At 39.8% G+C, this 16,423-nt stretch overlaps 1 protein-coding gene across 1 annotated transcript; it reads left to right on the top strand.

Annotated features, from left to right (window-relative positions):
- Positions 1–10,646: 10,646 nt before the first annotated feature.
- Positions 10,647–15,498, top strand: LOC104433914 (oligoribonuclease). Its single transcript, XM_010046816.2, has 8 exons — positions 10,647–10,827; positions 12,061–12,195; positions 12,410–12,486; positions 12,767–12,848; positions 12,975–13,030; positions 13,690–13,776; positions 14,604–14,694; positions 15,077–15,498. Exons 1-8 carry the CDS (start codon positions 10,716–10,718, stop codon positions 15,196–15,198), a joined length of 762 nt encoding a protein of 253 aa, XP_010045118.1. The 5' UTR covers positions 10,647–10,715; the 3' UTR covers positions 15,199–15,498.
- The last annotated feature ends 925 nt before the right edge of the window (positions 15,499–16,423 follow it).

Genomic DNA, 16,423 nt, shown 5'->3' with positions numbered 1-16,423 from the left:
ACGGAGGAGTTGAATTAATACTAGTCGCCCAGCAGAGTGTGGGATTTCTAATTTTAATAATAATAAAAATAATCAGGAAAAAGTATAATCAAATGAAATAAAAAATAAAAAGGCCGGAAAAAGAGGAAAAAGGACAAAAGTTCGGCCGCCCCTCCAAGGCAACTCTTTCGACTCTACGAGGAAAGGCATCTCTCTCTCTCTCTCTCTCTCAATCTGTCTCACGAAATCTTTTTCTCGTTTCCTGTAATTTTCCTTTTTTTTTTTTTTTTTTTTTTGCGTGCCAGGTTGGCGCGGTTTCCTCACTTTTTGCCCTCCTCTCCTTTTTTTTTTTTTTTTTTATCTATTTATTCCTTTCCCTTTTTCACCCCCTAAAAATCGAAAATTAAAGTCGGAAAAAGAACCTCATGTTTCTCGTTGCTTCATCGATAATAAAAATATCAAAAAATTTACTGTTGAGATAATGCGAATCGAATTTATGAGCAGGGAAGACAAGAATCTAGCTGAGGAAACCCTTTAATTGAATTGAAATTTACTCAAACTCATTTAAGTCATTAATTAATTGGATTTATCCATTATTCCTGTTAGTTCCGTTTGCATCTGAAATTGGCATTTTTCATCATGTCCACGCATCGAATTGTTCTTGAAAAAGCCCCATCTTGCGCTTGTGAGCTTTGGCATGGGTAAAGCCATCTCTTCATTCCTCCAAAAAGTAAAGACTGTAACACCAAATATCTCAAGTGCTGTACCTCCATCGACACTTCAAGGCACATCGTCAATCGCGATTCTCCTAGATTATCATGCTGATCAACAAGATTTCTCGTTGAAATATCGTGTCCATCGCCAATCGCGTGTCCTTATATACATCAAGAGCTGTGGGAATATAAAGAAAGGCCCAACCTAAATTTGTTGTCGTATTCTATCAAATCCAAACACACATGTCAATTTCATCTTCTTCTTTAAGCTTTAAATATATTTCATACAGATCGGTCATTTCACCCACACCTTATTATTCTTTAAGCTTCAAATATCTTTCATGGAGATCGGTTATTTCACCCACGCCTTACGCGTGGGACCTACTATATGCCATAATCAACTAAATCATATTTTAGAAAATAGAGTGCACATTGATTATGCCTTGTGGAAGAAAATCTTCCTAACACTTGACTACTTGTCCGTTTGCATCTATGAGGAAATATTTTACAAGTGAGAAAACCACTGTGATGGCTCATTTATAAAATTTAATCTCCATTTTTTATTGTGATTGTCAACGGCTTATCACAATTCTTTGTATCAAGACAATTCCATCTTCACAAGACTCACGGATCTTTATCATCATCGCTCGATAGAGACACGAATAACGAATTAAAAGCATAAATTCAAAATCAAATCGAACACCAATATTTATAAAAATAATTGATATCACATAACAATATATATTCTTTTCTTAATTTTTGGAAGGTTACGAATTTGGGCGGAAAAGCAGATAAGCCATTTTTGCTTAATACCCAAACAAACAGATTCTCTCTGTAAAGATTCTCACTTTCTCAATGTAGAGATTAAATAAATAATTTTTTTTGGTGATTCGATCTTTTTATCAACCATTCTTTCCCCCTCGCCCTAAGATGCTTTCGCAATCCCCATTTTATTCCCTATTCTTTCCCTCCTTGGACACGACGACACGTGTCTCTTTACTCGCGACAATAAAAAGAGGAAAGATATTACTATAATTCGAAAGCCCGTAGCTGTCGATTCCACGTACTTCTTCGTGTGATCCGTACCTCCCCAACACGCCACCCCAAGAAGAAAATCTCAGAATAAAATAATAAAGAAAACAGAAGAAGATGAAGAAGAAATTTCTGCCCCTCTCGAAAGGGCCAAACCCGGCCTGCCTACAAACGCCCGATGCCCGAAATCCACAAAACGACATGCCGTTTAACAGAATGGCGCCAAAATCCGAGTCGCCCTCCACGGCCGTTACAGGTGACAGATGCCGTCGATATGACCAACGAGCTTGAACATGGAATTCTCTCTCCGTCCGACAGGAAAAGCCACGTCACGCGACCTTACCATGAAGATGCTGTATACTGTGGATAGGACAAGCATATGTTCGAAGATATGATTGAGATCTACAAGATTTGCGTCCATTGTAATAAATAGGAATTGTGATTATTTTAGGATTATAAAGATTAGAAAATATTAGAAAATATTTACTTTCTTTTTTATTGATTCTTCTCTTGTATTATATACACTCTTGTACACAGATTATACATAGAATGAGATTGATACATTTTTCCTCTCCAAAATCTTTCCTACGCTTTCCCTTCACCTAGATTTGTGACAGCATAATGTCTCGTGAACCTAAAAATGGACAGCGTTTGATGACCATTAATTAGACGAACCTCTAGTGAATCTCCAACATCGATGGTAAGCAAAAAGTGACTGTTAACTTTTTTCGATCCAATGCAATGTCTGTAATTCACCAACGGAGGAATGTTCTTACCATTCTCAAACTTAGTATTTCATAGTAGAATACTATAGTTTCTTTAGACTAAACAAATGAGTCCGTCCCTTCCAACAAGACAATGACTTTGCCGTACTCGTATTCAATTAAGTCAGTTTCTGAAGTGTTTTGGATTTTATAGGTGAGCACATCGATTATTAACAAAATACCAATAAAAATAACAATATTAAGTTCTTGGAACTTTGCAACATATTGCCAAATGTTGTCAAAACTTTGCAACTAATTCACCAAGCAGTTAGTAAAATATTATTAGAATATCGGTTATGGAACTTTGCAACATATTGCCAAATGTGTCAAAACTTTGCAACTAATTCACCAAGCAATTAGTAAAATATTATTAGAATATCGATCTTATCACTCAGGATAATTAATGAAATAATGATTTAACATTGCGATTTATGAATGCTATGAAATCTCATGAGTGGTTTTAACAAACAGTTCATAATCTATTGGCGGTATGGTAATTTTACCACTCCCACATGTAACAGTAAATTATGGAAAAAAAACATCAATTTTTTTTTTTTTTACAAGACCAAAATTGAGTAGCAACCTATCCCGGAAGTAATGGCTCTATTGCCCTCAATTCCAGCAACCTCGCATGACATATACACCGGAAAAATAGCGTCTTCCGGTTGGAAACAAGCAGCAGAACTCGCCCAAACAGAAGAGAGGGAGACCGGTTCATGAGGTGAGGACTGCTGACGGGCCACCGCCGCTGGCGCTCGGCCAGTCGGTCGTCATGAACCTGAGGAATTCGTTGTAGTTGATCTTGCCGTCACAGTCCGCATCAGTCGCGCGGATCAATTCGTCGGCTTCCTCGTCGGTCAGCTGCCCCCAAAGAGTTGTCAGGACACGGCGGAGCTCATCCACTGACACGAAGCCATCCCGGTTCGGGTCAAGGCACCGGAAAGCTTCCTTGAGCTCCTCCATCCTTCCGGCCATGAACTCGATGAAGTCCTGGAAATCGATGGCGCCATCGCGATCGGCGTCGACCTTGTCGAACATGCCCTGGAGCCCCACCTCCGTAGGGACCTGTCCAAACGCCCTCATTAGAGTCCCGACGTCCTTGGCAGTGATGTGACCTGTAAAAACGGGTCGAGATTACGAACGTTCATTGATTGGTGGCCACCATCACTGTGCAGCTAAAAATAAGAAATTTCTCAGTACTGGGAGAGACCATCGCCGTCCTTGTCCAAGAGGCCGAAAGCCCCCTGGAACTCGGAGATCTGATCATCGGTGAACTGATCCGCCATGCTCACCGTCAAGAAGTGGACGACAAACAGGCAAAGTTGGTTGGAGAGAGACCATGCGATCGCGCAACTCTGCATGCTGTTTTTCGAGGGACGAGAGGAGAGTGTGGACATAATAAACAATAGCAGTAGTAACTACAAAGTAGTTGCTGAGTTCCGATGCCTTCTCTCTCTCTCTCTCTCTCTCTCTCGGGGCCAGCATTGGGTTATTTTGTCCGACTCTGGAAGGGTGAAATCTCTTCTCGTCGACAATGCCTAGGGTATCCGTTAAATCGGCTCTCTCCTGCCCTATCTCGACCCTCTTGTCGTGTATCGCTCTTCGCCATTTTCCAGCCTCTTTACGTGGCAGGATCGTTACCTTCGTTCTTTCTTCCAGCTTGTTCACATGAGTCGGGGCACGGTCACTCGCGCCTCGCCAAGAGATCGAAAAGCTTGACATGTGAGAATGACCACTCGACGAAGAAAGACAGAACTCGGCGAGAAAATATTACAGCCAGCACAAAAAAATAAAACATAGAGACCTGAAATGATGACATGTGTGCAAAGTGGCCCAAATGTCACTCCCCTGCTGCACGCCCTCTTCTCTCTCCTCTCTCTCGCCTCGCCCCAATGCCAATGGCAGACCCCCGCACGCTCTCTCTCTCTCTCTCTCTCCTATTCAGCCCTCGTCCGACCGACGAACTTTCCGCCGGTGGAAGCAACCTTTTAAGGCTGACGCGGAGCCGCACAATGGTTCGTCGGACGACTGCGCCTGACCAACGAACTTTGCGAGGGTAGAGGCAACCTCAAGGTGGAGCCGCGCGGTGGTTCGTCGGACGACCGCACCTTACCAACGAACTTCGAGAGGGTAGAGGCAACTTCAAGGTGGAGCCGCGTGGTGGTTCATTGGACGAGCCACAACGCCGATTTGGCGACGGCTCGCTGCCCCCTACCGACCGTGCTCCCTCCGAGTCACGACCAAACCCTCGTCCGACGAACCACCGGCTCTGCCTCCGCTTCAAAAGTTTGCCTCCATTGGTACAAAGTTCGTAAGTCGGATGAGTGATCGGTGGGATAGAGAGGGGGCGGCGAAGAGAGAGAGAGGGCGTGTAGGGAAGTTTGGCAATTGGGCGAGAGGGAGGAGAGAGAAGAGAGCGTGCAAGGAAGTCTGACGTTTGTGACGTTTGGGCCCACTTGAAACACGTGTCACCATTTTAGGTCCTTTTTTTTTTAGAGGCACCCTATATTTTCTCGAACTAAGCGTGTCTTGCTCGTCTAGCTTTATAGGTTTCTTGCTCCCAAGCTCCAACAGTGCAACGGATCCTATTGCTAGAATGTCAAAATGAATGTAAAGATTTGATCTTTGATGTTCTCCTGATCATAAGGGATGAGTACGGCTCTAGTACTGTAATGGCATGTTTGGTAATGTTCTTATTTCTCTTTTTTTTTTTTCGAGAATAAAAATAGAGCAAAAATCGATTTGTGTAAATTTTTATTCTTAAGAGCAAATTTATTCTCATGAGTAAATTTGGAATAGAAATAAGAAAATAAATTGTTTCTTTATTTCTTGGAACAACACGAGAAATAAGTATTTATCTTTTTTTTTTCTTTCTCTTCCTCCTATTCTTCCCCTAGCTAGTTGTTGACCTCAGTGATGTATGCCAACCAGCCCGACAAGGCCCAGTGATCTCATCGAAGCCTCGCTAGCCTCTGGTGAGGTCGCATTGAGCTTGGTGGCCACCGATGAGGCTCCCCTAGCCTTGCCCAGCCACTGACGAGATTGGACCTCACTCAACCATTGCGAGGTTGAGCCTTGCCAGCTCTCATTTGGTGACCAACCAAGGTTGAGGCCGACAGCCAACTAGAGGAAGAAGAAAAAAAACAAAAAAGAAAAGAAAAGATAAAATGTAATAAGATTATTAATAAATTAAAATAAATTTTGAATGATAAAGGAATTTATGATCATACCAAACACATTTGAGTTCTAGAATATAAATTTTATGTAGTTATAAAATACTTTAAAATACTTAGAAATCTATCTAGGGAACAAAAATAATAATAATAAATTATTTATGAACATAAATTTTTCCTAGATAGAGATGTTACCATACACCTTTTTTAGCAATTTGGTCCTCCAATTTGTTATCTTTTACTAGAGGTGGCAAAATGGGTCATATATATATCACTTATTTTTTTTGAAGAAATTAGTTAAATGGGTTTAACAATTAAAGACTTAAGATCGGTAGGTCTTAAGTGGGTTTTAAATGAATTGAATTTAGAACCCATTTTCAACCAAAACCTCACAATCTCTCTCTTCCCTCTTAAACTTTACAAAAATATTTTTTTATAAAAATCGAAATTATAATTCTTTTTATTTTTTTCTTTATTCTTCCTCCTTCCGATGGCCGGTGACTAGCCAAGCAAGCCTCAAGCTCATTGGATTTGGTGAGGCAAAGGCCTCACTAATCTAGCAAGCCTCGAGCTCGTTGGCGTTGGCGAGTCGGGCGAGCTTAAGGCTCGCCCGTGGCCCATGGCCGACCAAAGAAGAAGAAGAACAAAAAAAAAAAAAAAAAAAAAAGATATTCTTAAAAATAAATATAAAAATAATTAAAATTTATTTAAAAAAATAAAATTCGATTTTTTAAATAATTATTTTAAAAATTGTCCATTAAATTTGTGTTGTATAAATTTTTTTAGTATTACCATTTTTAATATATATATATATAAAATAAGTTTTCTTAGGTTTAGTTAAATGGATTGAGTATAAGTTGGGTCTGGCTATTGATAAAAAATTTTGTATTGCAAAAAATGGATTTTAAATATATTAAATGGGTCGATTTGGGTCACACCATTTATGACCCGATCCAAACCCGATCTTTCACAAAGGCTGCGCCATTTTCATTCATTTTTGGCTAATCCATTCCATATTTCATGTCTTTAGCACGTTACCCCGGTCGTCCCTTTTTGTTTTCTTATTTTTGGTCAGACCCCTCTTTTTTCCTTCCTTCCTTGTGGGTCCCACTTTGTTCTCCCTTTCTTCCTCTCCGTGTTCTCTCTCCTCTCAGCTCATGGCGGTGCTAATCCGAAGGAACCAGTGTCCGATGGAAGCTGCACTTGCCAGCTTCACAACATATCCTGTTAAGCTCGCCGGTAAGATTCCGGAATCTGTCGTGCTGATGATCCGGGACGAGCGGTGGTTCAGCGGGATCCCAACAGGGAACTTGTGCTCGTTGCCTTCTTCCCCATCGTTCCCGCGGGGCCGAACATGTTGCCTGTGACCTCGCCTCCGGCGTCCGCGGCTTTCCCAGAGAGGAGATCTACTTGACCCCAAAGACAACGAACGCGACGGCCGAGCAAGTCCAAGAGCCAAACGGGGCTTCGACCATTTGTTGAGCGACGAGGAGCAGTTCAAGAAGAGCGTGGACGAGCGGTTTGTACCTGGGCCTCATTCGCGACAGCGTCCTCTCCCGGTTTAAGGCCTTTGAGTCGATGCCCCTCATCGAGTCCCAGTCGGGTGAGGACGTCGCCACCGCACCGCAGAAGCTGACCCCGCCTTCTTTTACTCCATCTTTGACTGCGATGGCAGCAGCACTGTCGACCTCGAGGAGTTCCGGTCGGAGATGAGCAAGATCATGCCGGCCATCACTAACGGGCTCGGGTCGTGCTTGATCTAGATGGTCGTCGAGGACGACGAATCCAACTTCCTCAAGCGCACTGCCGATCTCGACGCCGCGTCGTGAGGCTTCGATCGATTGGTGCGATGAATAAGATTCGGTCAGCTCACCATGAGCTGAAGAATAAAGAAGGTGGGACCTGCGAGGAAAAAATAAATCAATCAAAGGAAAAGAGGACATCAGGGGTAATATGGCAAAATTAAAAGGTGAGCATGACTTCAAACTTGAGAACGGACCGATAGAATCCCGTTTGGTTCCAAGCTCGATTCTAAGATATGTGAGGCAGGTTAGGTTTTAAGTTCTAAAAATTGAAAAACTTGATATGACAAGTAGGTTTTGGATTATAAATTGATGAAACCTATATTTTGAAACTTGAAACATGTATTCTAGAACTTGGGATAATTTTTGTGTTTTTCTTTATTTATATCTTTGTGCGATTCCATGATATTTCATGGTGTTCAATGATATATGTATAACATGGCATTGTCATTGTGGCGGAAAATATGATACGATGCTAAGATGGCACCAATTGAGTGCCACATTAGCGAAAAACAGGTCAGTGAAAAAGGAGAAAAAGAACTAATCTAATATTGTTAGCTATAACGGGTAAACGAAGCACTTAATTGCCCAGCTCAAGTGTGTTGGAGGGCTTGAATGAACAAAATAAAACTATGAGGAGCAAATTGCACAATCGGGAACGATGGAGGATCTTATTGCATAAAATAAAATTTAGAAAATCAAATCTCACGTGCACTGAAACTTATAGGATTGAAATTTTACTTAAATGTCTAAAAGTATTTTCGATGATATATATTCGTTACGGTACGAGTAACTTGTATAAAATATTCACACGATGGTGATACATGCAGTACAATAAGTCAAACAAAATTGAATAGTCTCAAAATTGAAGTGTCAATTAGGACTCGATACATACTGTGACAACACAGGAAATATATTTCCAACGTCAAAGTAGCAGTTTAATTAGGAAAGCACGAGTAAAACATTGCCTAGATTTATTATAAATTATAACCTAAAAAAAATTATGTTCTGAAAATTGTGAAAGATTAAACAAAATTCTGCGTAATAATATTTGTACATTTTAAAAGGTTTTAGATTTTTTACCAAATCGAAAGTTCAAATTATGAATGGTTATGGCCAGGATTGTGCAAACGTTGGATATTTCAAAAAAGAAATTCTAAAACCAATATCGTTATAGCAAATTCTAGAAAAAGAAATTATACATTAATTATGAATTGTTATAGCCACAAAAGTTGTGCACTCAGGCCATGGATATGAAAGAATTTCTCTTAATTTGTGATTTAGTATTTAATCACTTATATCGAATGTTGGATCAAGTCAATTTTATAGATCACTTCAATACATAGGCGATTCAATGGCATTTAGACCGAGAAAACTTTCCTTGCTTTCATTCAACAACAACACGAATAGCACTAATTTATACTAATCAATGGAAGGATTAATATCACGAAAACCTTAAATTGGCATTTTTTTTTTGATAAATTTATCAAAAACTAACTTTTGTTTACTAAAAACCTTAAATTTGTATATTTGTGAAAAATTTATCAAAAATTTGTCTTTTGACAAATTAAACCCTAAATTGTCGTGACAAATTTACTTTTTGTCAATTCCGTTAAATTCAACCAACATCACAAAAAATCACAAACTAGTATATATATATCTATTGGTAAAATGTAAGAATATATTGAGCTTTAAGCTAAATTATACAAGAGAGTTTGGCGCCAAAAACTTATACTCAAAGTGACAATACATTAAATTGAGTGGAAGGGAGCCGAAAAAACAAAGAAGACTGCAAAGCATAGCGGAGCAAGGCAACCAAAACAGAACAGCCTAAACAACAGGCAAAAGCAAAACAGCACAGCAAGCGACGCCCTTCGGACGGAGAAGCCATCATTCGCCACAGAGCAGTCAAGTAAAGATTGACACCAGCAACATCCCACTTCGGCCAATCTCCACCCGTATACGGTCAGTAGTCATGGCGTCCAGTGAAATTGAAGAGGTAAGGAGGCAGCGTAGTGAGGGCAACCACCAGGAATCCTGAAGCCCACGAAGGCTACGGCTTTGAGGAAGCACCGGGTTCTCTCAAAGAAAAGATAATTGGATTGATACCCCAGCTACGTTGTAGCCTTCTATTTCTAAAAGTATCGTCCACACTCCTGAAGGTGATGGCTTTGTCTCTGACAACTTTAAGAATATGGTTCTTCACCGCCGGAATGGCTAAGTTATGCTCCCTAAAGAGGATGTTATTCCTGTGCTTCCAAATAAGATAACATAGAGTACCAAAAGAGAAACGAGTAATACACTTATAAAAGTCTTTGCCCGAAAGAAAGGAAACTGCCCATTTAAGGTTCTCTCCCCACGACTTGTTCCGCCACGGAAGGTGGCATCTTGCGGCCCAAAAGAAAGCGATGCCAGCAGTGATGCAGCATTCAAAAAATAGGTTATCTATAGAATTCGGCACCTCATTGCAAAAATGACACAAGGCATTATCTATCTTGCCATAAGATAATAATAGAGTTTGGGTAGAAAGCCCGCGCTTGGCAATAAGCCATAGGTTTACTTGGTACCTTGGAGTGATCGAGTTATTCCAGATGAGCGCATGCCAGAAGACCCGAGCTTTCTTCCTCCTAATGACCTCCCAAGCCAAAGCCACCATGAAGAGGTCCAAGGTGTTCCCCTTCTAGCAAAAACAATAGTTCTAGGCAAGGATTGGAAGGGGGTGCTCCAAAAAATCCAAGATTATTTTGACTGTCAGGCTCGGATTCACAAATTAGTATATTTATGACAAATAGAGAATAAAATCCAAATTAATACACATTAAACTTAGCAATTCAATAGTAAAATATAATAAAAATTCATGGAAGATAAATTTGTCATAAGATTATTGATTTGTGGTTTTTCATAATATTGATTCTTAATAAAATCAGCATACTAAATGACGTGTCAAATTGTGACAGATGATTTAAACAAGTGAACCGCATCAAAGAGCCAATCATAGCCTGACACGTCATCGGGTAAATGATTTTTTCCATTCCAATCTTGGCAAGTCTTGCAAATTTCCAGCCATACAATACCTTCCTAAGCACGGCAAAGCGCAATTATTGAATCGAGAAAAAAGGAAAAGGTAAAAACCTTAGTAACCCTCGAAACGGGGCAAAGCCCGGGCCCACGCAGGAGAAAATCCGCAAGTAACCCGTTTCTCGCCGAAACGGCAGGCCCGCTTTGGAAATTGCGCCCATTCCCAAAGGAAGGATGGAGCGCATGTCGAACGCCTTCGCCGTGCTGGAGCTGGACGCCGTCGACGACCGCCTCGACGGCGGTTCCTCCGCCGCCGCGCCCGAGAAGAGCAGCGCCGGCAGCTCAGGTGACGTCCACGCCTCCCTTTCCTTAAGACCCGATTGCAGGGAAAAAGAGCTCCCGATCGCTACTGCCTGACTACTACCACCACTATCTGCTGCGGTGGAATCGCGTAGGGTTCTTGAGTGTTTCGAGCTTGATGAAGTCACCGGGCGCCGGCGCTAGGGCTCGGCGACTACCGCCGGTGGTTGTCGACTAGCTGCTGTAGATGCGATGGGGACTGTTTGTTTAGCAGATTCAGCTTTAAAAACAATGAAGTTTCCGCACAGTTAACTTTTTGATGGCGACGAGTGAGAATCCAGATGCAAAATTAAAACTTTTGAGCTTATGCTTTGCGCATGGGCGGGTGATCGTTTTGAATTTCTTCGAAATCGTGGCTGGACTTACTTCGTACCTCATTGCGATATTCAGTTAGAGAACTGGAAAGTCGCGGTGCAATTGGCAAATATGAGAAGACTGATGTGTACAAATAAATTCGATAGACTCCTTAGTCGGTGTCGAAATCTGAATCACTCCGAGAATGGGTTTTTTTCCGCAGCATGAACTTGCACACTTACAGGGAAAAAGAATTTCCTTTTTGCACTGAAGCTCTTTTGCTCCCCCCCCCCCTGTCTTCGCTGCACTCGAAACAGTCAGTGTGTTTTGATGATCAGTAGGATGTAGCCATAATCGAACTTCGGCGGAACACCCTTCTTCTCAATAAGGCATCGGAGGTGGCATGAACTTCAGTAGATTCTATTCGCACAATGCATAATGCATTTTTTCCTTTATAACTTTTTGTCTGCCAATACAATTGGCACGAGAGTCAAGGGAGACATTTCTAAGTGACGGTAAATTACCACAAGACATTTGCTATGTTGTTATTATTCCTACGCGATTGTTGGAGATTGCCTCACAATGTTGACTGCTGAGGGTTCGTGTGGGAAACTGGGGTTTCGGATGTACATGCCTAGCTGAAAGGATTATCTCGGAGGCCCTAGGAGGAGTTAGATGACTATTATAGTCGAACAAGAGATTGTGCGGGGTGCTATGTTTTATTGTCATGATAACTAGATGAGGGAGTTTCAGAAACTAAGCACTTGCTTACACTTTATTACACTATGTATATATCGATTTCCACTATGATCTAAATTGAAATTGAAGATGCTATGTATATTTCGATTTCCACTATTATCTAAATTGAAATTGAAGATACTAATTTGAAGTGTTTTTTTGGCTGATATGTAACTCTTATATTCAGCTAAGAAGAATAAAGAGGCTAATGGTTCTGGTAATGGTGTGCCGATGAAGAACGAAAAACCAGACGAGAAAAGTTCAGCGATGCCTTTGCCTGAGTACAGGATGCCTCTTGTGTGGATTGACTTGGAAATGACTGGTAAGTTATGGTAATCTTAGTATGAACAGTGAAAACCGGTTCTGCCTCTGCTGCATTACCATTTGCTTAAGTCAAGACATGTGTAACCAGAGTTGCTCTAGTTCTTCTCTAGCTTTGGACATTTGTGGTGAATATAGGTGCTAATTGTTATGCCGAGGCTACTGGACGTTTGTTTCTTCTTCCCTCTCACCCTTTTATTTCTTCTGCTATGCAGGTTTAAATGTTGAAGTTGATAGGATTCTAGAGATTGCTTGTATAATAACAGATGGAAATTTGACCAAATCTATTGAGGTACTTTGTTTCTCTCAAGTGGGTCTTTAAGGCTGGTGTGGCTTTCAAAGATACTACCTGCGGTCCATTTTTATTTCCTTGCGGAGTTGCTTGTCATCATTGGCATCACGCTTGTCATTTATGTTTGTAATAGAGCCAAAGAGCAAATGATGTTTAATATATGCTTTTGAATCTTGACCTGCTAGACAGGAGATTCTTCTCAAATCCTTCTTTCTGACCGCTTGCATTAGTCTGATATCTATCTTAGGTGCTTCTTTTAAAAATATTTCTCTCTTGTTAGGGTCCTGATCTAGTCATCCATCAAAGTAAAGAATGCCTGGATAGAATGGGAGAATGGTGTCAAGATCATCATGCGGCTAGTGGTGAGCACTTAAAAAACTGGCTTCTTTTATTTGATTTTTGATTTTTTTTTTTCAGGTTCTGAAGGGAGCTGTCTTTTTTGAGAAGTGTTGCGTTAAACCAGGTTAACAAAATTAAAATTTATGCAGGGTTGACAGAAAGGGTCCTTCATAGTACGTTAACAGAGAGAGAAGCGGAAATGCAGGTTAGGAAGATCTAATCAAATTTATATGTGATGCATTATTCGTTATTGGATTGTTCACTTCAGTATCTTCGGATCAAACTAGTGAACTCATTACAAAATACCTGCAAACACTTCAATCCTTCACCTTATGAACTCCATAGGAAAAATCTTCTTGTCATTCTCAAATGTTGAAGCTTAACTTCAAAGTTTTAGGCATTATCAGGTGTTGTTATTGTGAAATGTAGCAGATTTACTGAGCTTTTTGCTCCTTATATTTGACTTCGTAATAAGAAAGAAGACTGAAGGGCAAATGTCGTAGAAAATCATCCAACCCATGTGAAAGTGTCACACTTGTGATATCGAAGGCTGTATCCTCAGTTATAAACAGAGTTCCATCGTTAGTCTACAACTCCATAAATAAACAGGGGGAGCATAGATTCTTTTGTTGCCAACAAATGTTTTTTGGTGGTATGACTTTATTTGTCTTGAGGTTATTGTGATAGAAATGGCTTATGGGTGGATGACTTTGCAAGTGTGAGGACGTACATATGGTCTGTCCATCTAGAACAATTGAGATTATGGCTTTTTTCTTTTTAAAGAAAATTTTAAATTGCGAGTCAAAATTGATTCTTTACTATATGGATGTGTACATATTAATATCATGATTTCTGATGGTGCAGGTTATGGAATTTGTGAAGAAAAATGTGGGAACTTATACACCCCATTTAGCTGGGAATTCTGTTTATGTTGATCTTATCTTTCTAAAGGTATAGTTAAAATGTATATCGGCTTGAGGAGTAAGTCCTGAGGCCATTGATTTCTTGTGTTATATATAAATTTCTCTACAAGAACTCATGGTGTGGATAGTGCTTTTCTTTTGTACAATATCAGGTGCTTTCTACAGTAGCTCATCAAATGTTAATGGATGCCAGTATTTAGAAATCTGAGTGGCATGAAGTTTTTTCAAAATCCGTGTTAAGCTTTTAGTTGTTGAACTTTGATATCTGGTCTTTGGGCTCATTTTGAAACTTACTGTAGTAGGTGAAGAGAAAACTTGTCTAGTAAATTATCAGTCGGTTTGAAATTCTGAGTCACAACTAAATTTGTGGAGAGAGTTCTACCCAAAGGACAGACTAACCATTGTCAAAAAATGCATCTGAGTGACATTTATGGATATTTAGATTCAGTGGAGATATCCTCTACAGAGGAATTTGTTCTTACATATGAAACTTTTTGAACCTAACAAAGTAGGTTCCCCTCTAGTTAACTGCTTAACTTCTCAAATGATTGTGTAATAGTCCATGATCATGAGCAGCGTCACATGAATGACGTCTAGAATTCTCATCTCATTTGCTGTATTCCATCAACACCTTGTCAATGTCTCCTCCGCCAGTTTCATACTAATCCAAATGATTTGGCATGTCAAATGTTTCATTCTTTTAACTGCTGCCAATCTTGCAAAGTGGTCTAGTTTAATCTTGCTATCGGGCTTGTTTTCTTGTTGGTTTGTTCTCGATGCATTCTTTACCTGTTGAATATTATCATCATAAGCTCCTTTGTTACTCTCTGAAACATCTCGTTGTTTTGTCTGCAGAAGTACATGCCCGATTTGGCTAGTCTTTTTTCCCATGTACTCGTTGATGTCAGTAGCATCAAGGCTCTGTGTTTCCGATGGTATCCTAAAGGTAATTTTGTGTGGTTCCTCTACATCATTCTAGTGCATCTCATGGCTTCTTCTGCATGGGATATCTATGCCTCAAGTTTGAGTTACCGTCAGTGAAAAGTAAAATTGAGGGGTCATGAGAGAATGACTTATACCTGAACTTTTGATGGAAAAAGCAGAATCATTTTTTCATATGTTTTGCTTGAAATGGTCTATAACTTCTTGCGATGAACCTTCTTGTCCCATTTGTAGACTGTTTATGTGCATATGTGCTTAAAAATGGGTGTGCTTTCTATCACATAAAGTCATTTTTGGCTGGTAAAATTCCTTCTGTTTATTTGACTAATGTTGCTTGGAATTAAGTGCTTGTTCACAACTTAAAGTGAATGTGATCCTTCATACAGACCAAAAGAAAGCCCCTTCAAAAGAAAACAAACACAGAGCAATGGATGACATCAGGGAAAGCATCTCGGAGCTGAAATACTACAAGCAAAATATATTTAAGCCATCCAGGTCCAGACAATGATGTAGATAATGTCGTGCACCATGCAGAGTGCTTCATCTAGAGGTGTGATTTCTAAGTACCCCCCGGATGGCTTTCACAATTGAATAGCACGTCCTCTGATTGGGGTGAACCGTCTTTCTTTGGGGGCTTTTTATATCAATGTTTTGCCTGCTATATTAGGTATAATCCAGTCATTTGTCATGTAAGCTAATGTACTATAGATTTTGCCAACAGTTCTGCATGAATTATTTATGATGCACTTATTTGTGCGTTGGTGATTACTGGTCTGACGATGGGTGGATGAAGATGATTTCGCATTTACATTCACGGGTGGCATGTCAAACAACTTTGCGTCGAGCATCACATTGTAAGGAACAGAATACTATTTTGCTGAAAATATATCTACAGAGAAATCCACACCCTTGATCAAGCGATACTTCATAATAGTGGTGACGTCTTTAGACATTTCATGTTCCTAAAGAATGAGGAGTTGCATCTCATAGCTAAAGATACCATAAACTCCCAACTTATGATTGATATTGAGTGGGGAGACTCGTTTAGTATACAAAAAAAAAAAACTTATTTGACTGTTATATAAGGTTTTCAACTATTTTATCATTTATAATTGGTATGTTGGCATGCCAATACGAAAAGTTTTGAGCTGAAGTCACAAATTGGTTAAATATGATCGGTTAACTTTTGAATACGTTAGCAATTTTCATTATTCCTTCGGTTAATTTCTAAATGTGTTGGTTAATCCAATATTGTTATGGTCATCCCTCATCAACCTGATCGATTTGTCAATAGTAAATTCATCGGTTATTTGGTTATGGTAAGGTCAAAACTGCTTTTAAGTGGAATCGAACCAATGCCTGGACGATGCGGCAGATCATTACCAGAATTGCTGGAGAGTTTCCGTCGGTTTTCTTGGAATAAAGTTGAAGTACAGTTAAGCTAAAAGAAGATTTCAATGGAAAGCTTGACAAGGGGAAGGAGACTTAGGGCGCACATGATAAAATTTCTATCTCTATTTTTTTATTTTTCTGTTCTCCAAAACAGGTTTTGAACAAAAATCCGTTTGCAGAACGCACCTTTGATTTTTCTATTTCGAACAGATTTCTATTTTAGAAATAGATTTGAAGAAGAAATCGAAACTAAAATTTTTAAATTCTCAATTTCTTGTTAGAAATCAATTTCTCGTTTCGAAATTTTATACTATTTATATTTCGGAGAATAATTTTTTACC

The sequence above is a fragment of the Eucalyptus grandis genome, chromosome 2 (assembly GCF_016545825.1).
Source record: "Eucalyptus grandis isolate ANBG69807.140 chromosome 2, ASM1654582v1, whole genome shotgun sequence".
In the NCBI taxonomy this organism is placed as follows: domain Eukaryota; kingdom Viridiplantae; phylum Streptophyta; class Magnoliopsida; order Myrtales; family Myrtaceae; genus Eucalyptus; species Eucalyptus grandis.
This window is presented reverse-complemented; position numbering and strand designations above follow the sequence as displayed.